Here is a 13,502-nt window from a genome sequence, read left to right on the forward strand (position 1 = left end):
GAGAACCTCTGATAGAGGCGAAAAAAAAAAATTCTTGTTCTTCCCCCGTAGTTGTCTCCAACAGAAGCCTCGATAAGCCATCTGCATGGCCCACTTGTTGGCCCTTCTTGTACTTGATGACATACTGATAACAAGCCAAGAAATTTTTCCATCGCTGCACTCTTGCTATCACTACTTGACTGCTGTGTCTCTTCGGATCAAACAACTGCGTCAGCGGCTGATGATCAGTCACTATTTCGAACTGCCGACTGAACAAGTACTTATGAAACTTTTTAATGCGAATAATAATGGCTAGAGCTTCGCGCTCAATTTGTGCATAGTTTGTTTCAGCCACTGTAAGCGTGCGTGACGCGAATGCGATAGGTCTCTCACTGCAACCTTTGGTGTGCGCGAGCACCGCTCCAAGGCCATACGCTGATGTATCACATGTCAGGCGCAGCGGTTTGTTTCCATCGTACAAAGCTAGCACTGAACCCTTGCTCAGGAGCAGCTTGCATTTCTTAAAGCTGGTTTCTCTCTTTTGTCCATTCCCACAGACAATCTTTTCTGAGCAGCTTGTAGAGCGGTTGTAAAGTGGTGGCTGTTTGGGAAAGGAACCTAGCGTAAAAATTCACCAAACCTAGGAAAGCCTTCAATTTGGAGACATCAGTCGGTGTTGAAGCCCTCGATATGGGTTCTACTTTATCTTTCGTAGGATGCATGCCAACCGCGTCAATTTTCTGACCAAGATAGCGGTCGCAGTTAGCAACCAAGATAGCGAACACATCCTTGTACTTGTCTAGCAACCCCTCCTGTTTAGCGATGGTGTTCACTTGCAAAACATGTGACCGGTTTAGGCGAATATGCTTCAACCAGTCTCAGCCAAGCAATGCCGGTATTGTGCGCTTCTGTTCATTCGCAACTATCACGAGCGGCAGTCTAAAAGAATTGCCTTCATGAGTTACATTTACAATGACACTGCCCTTCAAGGGAACGCTTGAGCCATTGTATGTCCTTAAGCGAAAGTGCATAGGCTGATATGGCAGATGTCCAAAATACTTCACAAATTCACTTTCAGGCGTAATAGATACTGCTGAGCCCGTGTCTATTTCCATGGCAATTATTTGCCTTTTTACATTCATATCAACTTTGTACAGCTCAACTCTTTCTCCTAGTGCATACAATTCTAAGCTAGACACGTCCTCTTTCACAGTGAAATTATTCTGCCTTCTCTTACACATAATAGCTAAATGTCCCATCTGGGAATAACTGTAACACCTTGCCTTTATGTGCCGACAGTCCTGCTGGTAGTAGCGACCCCCACAACGAAAACACCACGCATCCTGTCCTTATCAACGGACCCCTTCCTCGCAGCCGCCATACCACGTCACCAACAGCTGCTGGTCGAGCGTGTAGTCACTGTGTAGTCACCGCGTTGCCACTTGACGTTGTCCTCTTGTTCTCGGGTCACGTCTTGTCCCGGTGGCATCTACCTCGCATAGTTTTCTGCGGCTTGCTTGGACGTGGCGATAACATACGCCTTGTCCCATGTTAGGCCTTTGTCGTCTTCAGCGGCCTAAAGCTTGCATCGACTAGCCTCGCTGCGCATACCCACGATGAGCTGGTCTCTGAGCACCTCAGTTAAGAACGTTCCAAATGTTGCCAACCGCTTCAATTCCACGATGAAGTCGTCAACTGCCTCCCGGGGTCCCTGTGTGCGTTTATGGAAGTTGTAACGCTCCGTCACTATCGACCGCTTTGGCGCGTAACGGTTCAGAAGCGCCTGTTTTATCTCTTGATATGTCTTTTCAGGAGCCTCTGGAAACATAACGTTCCGCAATGTGGCGTACGCGCTGTCACCCACTATCGTGATAAGAATGTCCGTCTTGCTTTGTACATCCAGCTTATTCGGTCTCGCAGAGAACCGCTCGAAGTAGATAGCCATGTTACCTGCCATAGTACAGAATTCCATCAGGCGCCCAACCAACGGTTGGTGGCTAGAAAACTGTGGCAGATCGTTGTCCATGATGTCTACTGCTGCTTGCTGCTTGAATCAGGGCCAGCGGTTCATCCCATCCTGACATGACAGTTGTGCAAGATGTTTATTGACGACGACTGGCCGGTACATCACATAAATAAAGACCCGTCCCCCTGCTTGGGTAGGCTATTTATACTGTACTGGTGGTGCTGGAGTGCCCACAAGCGTAGCCCCCTGCTGGTTACAAGATACAACAGTAACCTGAATGGTTCCTGCCCTCAATGCGAGTAATCAACTTTGTAATACATGTCACCTAAACTTGTAAGCAGACACATAAGCAATTCTTTTTTTAATTACAACAAAATGGCTTTCATCATTCATTGGAATTGCAGAGGCATAATTCGCAATCTAAGTGACATCAAAGACATTATAAATAAGTTAGCACCAGTAGCATTGTGCCTTCAAGAAACGAAATTTAGGCCCCAAAAATACACGTTTTCTTAAAGGTTTTAGTGTTGTACGAAAGGACCACGAGCACTCCAGCCGTCTATCAAGAGGTGTTGCTGTTGCTCAAGACGGCATCCCCACACAGAACTTTCTACTAAATACTCCGTACGAGGCTGTAACTGTCACTGTTTTATCATTTAAGATTGCCACCATCTGTTCATTCCTCCCAATACCCATTTTACAACTCGAGGCCTGGAAAATTTAATTGACCAGTTGTCGAAGCCTTTTCTTTTAGTGGGAGACTTTAATGCTCCTTCTACTCTTTGGGGCAGCGATAAAACTGACCAAAGAGGGCAGCTTATTGAAGATTTCATTTTATATAATAGCATTTGTCTTTTAAACTCGGGTACGCCAACCTATTTCTCACCTTCTTCACGCAATTTTAGTTGCCTAGATTTAGCCTTTTGCGCACTGTGTGTTTTTAGTGATTTTAGATGGGAAGTCCTGAACATCTCGTAAGGCAGCGATCATTTACCTGCTGTTGTCAAACTCTTATTATCACTGCCCCTTACAAATTTTAAACCTCATCGCTGGAAAATACATCTTGCTGCTGCTTTTTTGTGAAACATGCAAAGCTAAAGTATTTTCAAGTGAACTCAGCTTAAATGAAATTAATAAAAGTTCACTGTGGTTTTAATTTCAGCGACAGAAAAGGCAGTACTGCAAAAATCTGGCCATGTGTGCAAAAAGATCTATCCCTGGTGGACTCCCGAGAGTACAGAAGCAAAAAATCTTCAAAATAGGGCCCGGGGAATCTTACAAAGACACCCTACCTATACCAACCTCTTATGCTTTAAACAGGCGAAAGCCAAAGCACGATTTATCCAAAGGCAGGCAGAAAGATCATCGTGGAAGAAATACATATCTTCAATAAACAGTTCACTCACGTCTAAAGGAATGTACGAACAGGCTGGAAAGTTTCAGAGAGATTACTCATCTTGCACAATACCGTTACTTGCAAGTCCAGCCACACAAACAACAATACGAACAGGCAGGTTTACTTGGCGAACATTTTTGTGATTTATCTAGTTCAGTGAATTATACAAAGGAATTTTTAAAGTAATAAGTCTGCTGAAAAACAGAAGCTGCCCACTACTGGTGTGTCAAATTAGCCATACGATTCCCTTGACACACAGCAAGAAAAGAACAAGTCCTTTCTGCAGGGAAAAAGAGAGTGCCAAGTCACGACCATACTCACTACGCCATGCTGGCTCATCTATCTCAAGCATCTGTAGATGCTCACCTAAAATTTTTCAACATAATCTGGGAATCTAGTATAATGCCGGAAGAGTGGAAAAAGGCAATAGTAGTTCCATCTCTAAAAGTGGGTAAATCCCCAACATCCGCAAGCAGATACAGACCCATTGCCCTCGCAAGCTGTTTGGCAAAATCATATGATAGCATTATCAATACGACTCTCGTTTATTTTAAAATTGAGAAACCTTATAGACCCCCACTTGTGTGGATATAACAAGGGTTGTTCAACTACTACCTTGTCCATCTAGAACATGAAATTCGATATGTATTTTTACACAAACAACGCTAACCCTGTCTTGCAGTTTTCTTTGATTAGAAGAAGCTTACGATACCACATAGAGATACGGAATTTTAAGAGACCTGGCTGACCTTGGCTTCCGTGGTAAAATGCTAAACTGCCTAGTTGATTTCGTCTAATCGAACATTTCAGGTACGTCTGGGCTCGGTACATTCTCGTACATTTACACAGGAAAATGGCGTTCCACAAGGCTGTGTTCTCAGCACAACGCTGTTTCTAGTAAAAATAAACTGTTAATAAAATTATACAGTCGTCTCTTATGTGCTCTGTATGCGTAGACGATCTCCAAGTGGCTTGCCCCACCTCAAATTTGCCAACCTGTGAAAGGCAGCTTCATATCGCAATAAATTAACTTACACAATGTGCTAACAAAAATGGTTTCCGTTCCTCCACACAGAAAAGAGTTAGTTTTGTTCTCTCGGAAACGAGAGCTACACAGCGATTCAACCCTAAAATTGAATGACACCACACTGCTGGTGAAACAAGACCACAAGTTTTTAGGAGTAACCTTTGACACCAAACTAACTTCCTAGCTCACATAAAAGCACTAAAGATTAAAGCAAATAAAGCATTTAATATTGTCAGTTTTATCTTGTGAGCATTGGAGTTCCGACCGAACGTGTCTTTTATGTATCTGCCGATCTCTTGTGCGCAGTATTCTAGACTTCGGCTGCATGGTTTATGGCTCAGCCAGGCAGGCTTACATTCGATGACTTCATCCAGTACATAACCTAGGACTGCAACTGGCAAGTGGTGCCTACCAAACATCACCTGTCCCAAGTTTATACGTGTAATGAACCTCCCTTACAGCAGCGCAGAGCGTTACTTTTTCCTAAGTGTTCAAAGTACAGTCCTCGCCACAACACATATGCTACAACATCGTCACACAATGCAACTCACGCTTACACTACACAAATAAACCAAACATAATTAGGCTGCTTGTCCTGCGATATGAGGAATATTGTCAGGATTATGACATCCCTCGCAAAGTCATCCAGGTTGCCAAAAGATAACCATTGCCCCCGTGGGACGATTTCATACAGTTGTGAGACTATACATCAACACATTTAAAGAAAAAGGACACCCCGCACGAACGCATGATACAAGAATTTCGTGCTCTTCAGGACAAATATCAAAATAACATGTAATTCTACACTGATGGCTCTAAAACAAAAGCACTTGGGTGTAGGGGCCATAACGGAAAATTGGGGAACAAGTATTTGTCTACCAAAACATGCCTCTGTTTTCACTGCTGAAGTTTATGCTGTATGGGTTGTAGTTAAAAGATTATCACTGACAAACACAAAAATAGTCATACACTGATTCCTTTAGTACACTAAAGGCTCTACATATTAAATCTGAGTGAACACCTGCTAGGGGATCTACTAAACATGGTCACGCTTAACAAATACAGGAGATCAATTCATTTCTGCTGGGTACCAAGCCATGTTGCGATTAGGAAAGCCTTGACATCAAAGTGGCAACACGAATAGGACCATTGTACAGACAAGCTAAAGCTCACTAAACCCGTACTTGGTGAGTGGAAGTCGTGTAACCACCAGGAGTGGTTCTTTGAAGTAGTTTTATGCTGACTACGCATTGGGCACACGCACCTCACACACAATTATTTACTTGCAAAAGAAGACCTACCAACATACCAAGAACCACTAACAGTTATGCATATACCGTATTTACTCGCATAATGATCGCACCCCTGAATTTTGTCGTCAAAATTTAATTATCGCGCCCCGAACTTGCCGCAGCGATATGTCGTGTGCCAAGTCTAGCTAATAATGATCGTGCTTACCATCTGTCAAATGCTGCGCGAACGACTCTTCAAGACAAACCAAGCGGTCTGCACACACCAAACTTTCCTAACCCTTTGAGGGTCGAATTATTTTGAAAAAAACTTTCCCAGGTGGTCAAATTACTTTATTGTGGATCTTGAATCTCCTTGTGAATCTCCTGGAAATTGCAGTTGTGCCTCGTTTTTATCGGCGTCCGGCACTTTGGCTGGCCACATTGGCAAAAAAAATCCAGCCCAATCCAATCCAGTTGCAAGTCCATCGCGCATAGCATTCTTATAGAAAGTAGTAGGGAAACCCTACGTGCATTATTTTGTTTCATCTCGAAGATTGCACTGCCTCTCCTTCCACTGAAGGGCTTGTTGGGTGCCCTATTGACTCTATTCTCATTCAGCTAGCAACGAATGTCGCATTACGCAACTAGCAACACCAGACTCCCTCTCATTCTCCTTTGACATCAGCCACTGCGGCAATGCATAGTTATGATTTTAAGCAAGGAGTGCGAGCGCAAAAGGTATCTTCAAGCATATTTAAAGCAGTAATTACATAACCAAAGTGCAAATTTAGCATTGTGAAAAAGACGAGCACAGTTCCGTTCGGCGATGTGTGATGAAACGCTGAGAAATGTCGGAGAAATGGAATTTGTTACAATCAAACATGCTGAAGAATTTTTGCAAAAGGCAAAAGCAGCAGCAATGGAATTATCGCAAAAGTGAGTCCTTGATGTTATTATGTTGATGCGAGTCCTTGATGTAGTTATTTGTAAATCTAAGTGAAAGTCTAACCAAGTTGTCTTGTGCAGATGCGTTGTCAGTACTCGAAAAGAGATTGTCGTTGGAGGGGGTTTGGGCGAAGAACCTTGCGAGATGCCGACAATGACACAGGCACCTGCTTGTATCTTCTTTGCAACAGAATTTAATGCAGCGGAGGTGACTATACACTTGCAGCAGACTATCTTTCTCATAATATAGAGACAAGAATGGCTGTCACTGACCTGGGAGCGCTTGGGCATCTTTTTCTTTACTTCTGCAGTGTTGCCATAAAGCTTGGACGCTATTGTTACAACTTTAATGGTGCATCTGCTTTTATACGATTACCGCTTATGTCAGAGTTCTTTGCAGTCTGATTCATTTCGTTGTAACGAGGGTTTACTGTATCAGTAACGGTATATTAAATAATGATTGATTCTTTAAAAAACGATTTTGTGTTTCATGAGGAAGAGGTCTTTTTTTTATATTTTCCGTATTTTCTGTAATGTGTGGACACAGTTTCTATCGTATTAATATATTTGACTTGAAGCACCCATTTTTGCCCTTAGGTATTTTTTTTTTTTCAGAACAAATGTACGCTGTTATTCTTTTAATTGTTTCATGTTTTTTTTTTTTTTAATTTTTGGCCCTGCATGTCCAGTATGCAACTTGCTTCAAGTGTGCTGGTGTGTTCTTTTGCTTTTGCTCTTGCGACTACAGACCCAGCCCAGTCCGTCCAACCAGGGACGATTCTGTACCAAAACGGTGTTCCTTACATGTACCATAATGGCACTGCATTCTTTCATCCCGATGCGCTCACATACCAGTATTCACCCACGGCAGCTACTCAGGTTTGTGAGCACTCTTTTTAGCCCGTCAATGACAGTTTGTGTGTGTGTGTGTGTGTGTGTGTGTGTGTGTGTGTGTGTGTGTGTGTGTGTGTGTGTGTGTGTGTGTGTGTGCGCGTTTTTTTTTTTTTTTTTTCCTTTTTTTAAAGACTGCAGTTCGCTGCAGTGGCTTAGTGGCTGTGGTGTCGTGCAGCTAAGCATCGGTTCATGGGTTTTATTTCTGGCTACATTTTGATGTGGACGGAATGTAAAAATGTAAGCAGATTCAACCCCAGTTGACATATACATTGTGTGAGGCATGCTTGGTCTGATCCCGGCAGCAGTGGCGACATTTCGACAGGGGTGAAATGCAAGGACGCCCAAGTACAGTGCTTTGGGTGCACGTAAAAAATCGCTAGGTGGTCAAAATTGATCTGAAGTCCCCCCCCCACTTCGGCGTGCCTATAATCGGATTTTCGTTTCGCCACGTAAAACCCCACAATAAAAAAAGAAATAATTGTTCTTTAGAGAATGGTTGTTATGAATCATGTAAGTGTTCTACGGCAAACAGTAACTGCTGTTGCGAAGTATATATACTGTAGGTCTGTCTTGTATACAGGGCATCCCAGCTATCATGCATAATCTTTATACGGAAGCCTTCTATGCAGATGAAACCAGTTATGTGACAAAACTTCATTCACAGACTTTTTAATTACTATATTTTCGGCAGACATATGAACATTGGGTATTAGAGGGACATTGGAAACATCACTTTCAATTTTTATAATATGCTATATTTTGTACGGATCTTTTTTTTTCCCCATGTTAAAGAAAGCCAGTGAAATATTAAAAAATGTACCACGTGACTAAGCACCGGCAGTGCTCTGTATCAAGCTCAGTAGGAAAGTAAACGTCTTGGCTCTAGCGCATTACCCTGTACAGTGAATTGTGTTTAGGCTGGTTCTGAAGCATGAGGTTATAGGTACAATCTCTGCCACCCTTGGCATCGCTACTGCTGGGCAGGTAATATAACTTTTCAGCTTCCTTGGTTAGTTGCCACACCACTGTTTAGTGCACAATATTCACAAGTACTCCAGGCCAAGTCAAGCAAAATAACGCAGAGAATGCGTATGAGCAGCTCGAGCAACAGCTGAGCAAGAAAATACACACAACATACTTTTGCAAAAATGTGGCAATGTGAACACGGTGCCCACAGTTAGCGTTAGGCAATCATGTTTGTTGAACAAATGCTCCACGTGCAACAGTCGCTGCACGACTACTTGAACTAAGCTCTACCAGAGTCCCTTAATCCAGCTTTACATGTACGCTCATGACAGCACATAGCGCACACTACTGAACGATGTAAGCCTTAGAATTACTAAAGATTGAATAACTGCTTGTTTTGTATTAATCTGTGCTTGTGGCTGTTGACGCAGTCGGTGTCCATACCCTGGTACCAGCAAAACATGTTGTTCTGTTTGTAGCCTTGCAGTTGTCTCGCAGCCAGCCTTTCTGAACACGGCCACTCATGCCAGTGCATCCACATGGTCTAATATTAATGCACCAATATTGCGGTGCCGTAGCATCTATAAACCTAGCACAAGATAGGTGCTGCTACTACAAACCTTCTGTCCTTTATAATAGGTGAATAAATTCACCAATTATAAAAAAGTTAGTTGCTGCAAAATGTATTTGTGCCAGTTTTTTTGCATATTCATACAAGATTCACTGATGCCACTTTTTGACTGTGCTTAGTTACTGCTTTTTGTGAAAATCTTGCACTCCTTGCACAATTTAGAACAAAATTCAATGGCTTCTCCAACAGTGTACAACTGAAACAGTGCACTTATTAGGTAATTCTGTACTGTAGCCTCTCCCTCACTTCTTATTACATGGCAGCTAAAACAAGTAGTGCATGCATGCTGGTATTGCAGACTTCCACTGCAGCTGTTGCTGCAGCCAACACAGCTGCATCTGGATACCCTGTTGTGTATCAGCCATCTGTCTACTACCCACAGCAGACCTTCCAGTACCCAAATGTGGTAAGTACCATTCTAGGGCAGGTCATTTGCGTTTGCTATCTGACAATCCTGTAGCGTTGTCATCGCACTATGCAAGTGCTCGGGATTCCTCTCATGCGTCGAAGTCATTCCAGGTAGCAGATCCGGTACTAGCTGACATTTATTCATTATCCTTGTAGAGCTTGAATTAATTCGTTTCTTCTCAGTATGTTGAAATTCAAAAATGGGTCACAATTTTCTAGTGCAAATAATGTGGAGACCGTATGTTAAGTTGTTAAGTCATTATTGCTGCTGAGCATTGCATTATGCTTTATTTCAGTGGAATGCAGCTAATGGACAATGGAGATGGGCCCCACCTGTAAGTGATAGATTTGTTATTCCTTCTTTGAACGTTCCTTTGCAGTGCTACTTTGAGCATCTATGTTTTTGGTTAAACTTGTTCTTTTCTGTTGTTGTTATTAACCCTTTGAGGGTTGAATTATTTTGAAAAAACTTTCCCAGGTGGTCAAATTACTTTATTGTGGATCTTGAATGTACAAAATGTATAAAGTCGGGAATAAATAGTAAAAAAACAAAATAGGAACAGTATTTTGGTGTCGGCGTCACTCAGAACTGCAAAATGTTCAATAGTATTTCAGAGTGTGGTACTCCTTGAAACATGGTTCTACGCACGGCGCCTTATCACAGTCTGCACACCTAAACTGCGTGTCTGTTCTCCTCTTGGAGCGATGAGTTGCGTTGGCGCACACGTGACATCTTCTCTGCATGCGGCTGCCTTGGGCAGAGGTCTGAGGCACCCTCTCGCGTAAGCGCGTTGCCGCAGAGAGCGAGAATACCTCGCGAGCGGTGGTGATAAACAAGCTAAGAGCAGCACCAATCAAGATAGAAGTCAACTTCCACCGCACCGCCCCTGCAAGAGAGTGCCGACAAAGAGAAAAATGTAGAAAAATGACGTTTCACGCGCCTCCATTTTGATCATGCGGCGAAACCAAAACCGCAAGAGGGGTGTTGCCGCAGTCTGCACGATGCGCTGAAGCTAGAAATGAGTTCTGTTTCACTTCCCAAGAAGGTAGCACAAATTTCAAACGCTTCTTGCAAGTCCTAAGAGGTGGCGTGAGCACCTCCCAGTAAGCACGCATCGTCATTATGGCTTGAAATTTCAAACAGAGGGTTGAAACTGTACCCGTACGGCAAAGACCTTGCAGGACAGAAAACCGCCGCCGTACATGTATGGCAAAAACCTTCAAAGTATTAATCAAGCACCGTCACACTTTTTTCTTATTACCAAGACTTCAATGAATGTTGTTATACTGGACACAGAAAACAGTAACAAAGCTGATAAAGCATTTTGTGGTAACATTTTAGCCTAAAGAGGTATTTTCCAGTTTATTCATTGCATGGAAATTTGGTCACACAGTTGTTGTAACTTAATGGGCTGCAGATCATACCGGACTTCAGTAAAACTTGTTTCTTAATGATAAAGCTGAAGCTATTATTACTCTTTCTTGAAGGTATTGCTTTCTGAAACCAGCACTTTTATTTGAACATGTCATGAACAGGGGTTCCTGCCAACAGCATATTCCAAGTTCCCCAAAGTTGGCCTAGATATGCTGTGTTCATACAAGGAGCTGCACTCGTCTTTTTCAGAAACTTTGTATTCTTTGTGTCAAGCAAAGATGGTAGCTTTTGAAATTATGTCCTTTCTGGAAGTTACTGTTACTGTCCTCATGCAAGGCTTTTGTTGGAAGCTTTCACTTATTTTGCATATCCATTAGTTAAGGCCCACCCATTTGTTTTCCCAAATAGGAAATTAGGTTTTTTCTGCACAGTATCGCATTAATATTTGCACAGTGCACAAGCTTTCTTTACATATTATTTAGCCCCTCTTATAGCGGGCATGCTGTAAACATTTAGACGCAGTCGAACCTTGTTTTAACCTGACGTGGTTGCTTAGTGGCTATGGTGTTGGGCTGCTGAGCACGAGGTCGCAGGATCGAATCCCGGCCACGGCGCATTTCGATGGGGGCGAAATGCGAAAGCACCTGTGTACTTAGATTTAGGTGCACGTTAAAGAACCCCAGGAGTTCGAAATTTCCGGAGTCCTCCACTACGGCGTGCCTCATAATCAGAAAGTGGTTTTGGCACGTAAAACCCCAGAATTTTTTTAACCACATTTTACAATTGTTTCATTTGTCATGAAAATGCCTTTATCATATTTGTTTTTCATTATAAGCACATGTTCATTACATGCTGATACTGACAAAAAACATTTCAATTTTCTTCATTATATTGAGGTTTGATACTATTTCAAGAACACTGCTTGATGAGCTCTGTTTAGTAAAATGTCTGCAGCCATTTCATTAGTAGCACATACTTATAGTGTGTCATGTTTTCAACTGACTTGGGCCACCTGCCTGATTTGCAGGTTCATTGCTGCCATGACTAGCTTTTGTGCCCTTTTTGATCAACTGCTCTCAAGCATCAGGGTTTTATTCCTATGGTCAATCCTAACATGCTTTCATGATAAATGGAAGGCAATGGCTTTTTGCACAGCAACTGGTCTTGCTCTACTGTTTGTACCATCTGTTCCAAAAAACATATTCAAAATGCTGGATCTAAGCAAAAGCACTTCATACAGATCGCTTAATGAATAATCTTGTGCAGCCTGTCACTGGAATTTACATATGTTTTCAGTTAAAGAAACAAGCCGCCAGAGAAAGAAAAAGCTGAGGCAACTGCTTCTGTGTGTTTTATTGTGAGGCTACCCCTTAACTAGTGTGACGGACGAGTCATCTGAGTGTGAGGTGTTGGCGGCTTGTAGGGCAGCAGTGTTGGAACACCGCCTTCCCCAGGTGTGGCGCCACCATCCTCATCCTTCCTGGAGTCAGATGGTGGGATGCACTCGGGACCACGGCAGCCCTACCTGCTGCGAGACCGAACTTTCTGAGCCGGGGTGGAGGGCGTCCTTCTCCCTTGTATCTCTTCTCCTTCTATCTCTTCTCCTTCCCTTTCCTTTCCTCACTGCTGCCATTGCTGGTGCTGGTTTCTGCATCTCTCTTCCCGTCCCTCTGCCGCGACATTCTTGCCCACTTTCGTTCGCTCCTCGGGACCACCAGGCACGCCCTGCAGGTCTGGACTCTTCTTTGCTTTCACTTTTGTTCAGTTCTACTTTTCTGATTACTTTCACCTTTAAAAAGTGGTCATTGGTTGGCTTCTGGCACATTGTGAGGTTTAGTTTATTAAATAAATGTTGCACTTAGATGGTCAGCAGTAGTGGGGCTGCCAGCTGTCCTTGGTCCCTATATATATATATATATATTTTTTAATGAGTTAATCGGCTAATGTGAAATAACAAGCTCAAACTTAATTTCGCTCTTTTTGAGATTTTGTTCGCAGTCTGTGCAAAAGGATCTTCGTGGGGCTTCATTGTGTAAAATTGGAGATGTTCATGACCTATGTGTCTGCACTTTTGCTTGGATAAGTGCCTTTTTTGTAGTGATTGGTTTTGGACAGCAAGCTATAATGGGCAAATGCAATGCATCACATTTAGCATTGCACAGCAATAAAATTTCTGTTGATTCAGAGTCTGTGTTGTCCAGTTGTATGGAATATGGGGCAATCCACAAATTTTAGCCTAACATATATGTCAGAACAACAAGTGCACTTTCTTACACATGGTTCTACGAACACTGGAAGCAAGTATTTTGATAAATAACACACTGGAAGTTATTTTTATGCTATCTGGCAAATGGTGCGTTTTTCATCTCTTTCTGGTCACCAACAAAATTTGCTTGCGAATATTGAATCTTGTTACTATTTACGGTCAACTAAAGGGATTGATTTTGTATGGAACGTAAGTGCATGCTTTGTTAAGTACTTCATATCGGGTCAGGCTTGAAATAGTTCAGAGAGGAAGCCTCTTGTAATTGTAGGCTTGGTTGAGGAAATGAACTGCAGTGTGCTTTGAAAGAACACTACAATATTGAGAACTGGGATTGATGTGACATTTTTGTGGTGCAAAGATGAGCTCTGGTGAATGACAAGCAAAATAAAATACAAGTATGAGCAGCATAGGTTTTAA

General features: G+C 42.6%; 1 protein-coding gene across 5 annotated transcripts in view; it reads left to right on the forward strand.

Moving 5' to 3' along the window:
- LOC135915031 (protein boule-like) overlaps positions 1 to 13,502 on the forward strand; it is a 67,112-nt gene that overhangs the window by 30,403 nt on the left and 23,207 nt on the right. For all 5 annotated transcript variants that reach the window (XM_065447995.1, XM_065447999.2, XM_065447996.1 and 2 more), the window contains exons 7-9: positions 7,294 to 7,424; positions 9,335 to 9,442; positions 9,741 to 9,779. In XM_065447995.1, coding sequence (XP_065304067.1) covers positions 7,294 to 7,424; positions 9,335 to 9,442; positions 9,741 to 9,779 — 278 coding nt within the window. The remainder of the gene's footprint in view (positions 1 to 7,293; positions 7,425 to 9,334; positions 9,443 to 9,740; positions 9,780 to 13,502) is intronic.

Source organism: Dermacentor albipictus, chromosome 1, assembly GCF_038994185.2.
Source record: "Dermacentor albipictus isolate Rhodes 1998 colony chromosome 1, USDA_Dalb.pri_finalv2, whole genome shotgun sequence".
In the NCBI taxonomy this organism is placed as follows: Eukaryota; Metazoa; Arthropoda; class Arachnida; order Ixodida; family Ixodidae; genus Dermacentor; species Dermacentor albipictus.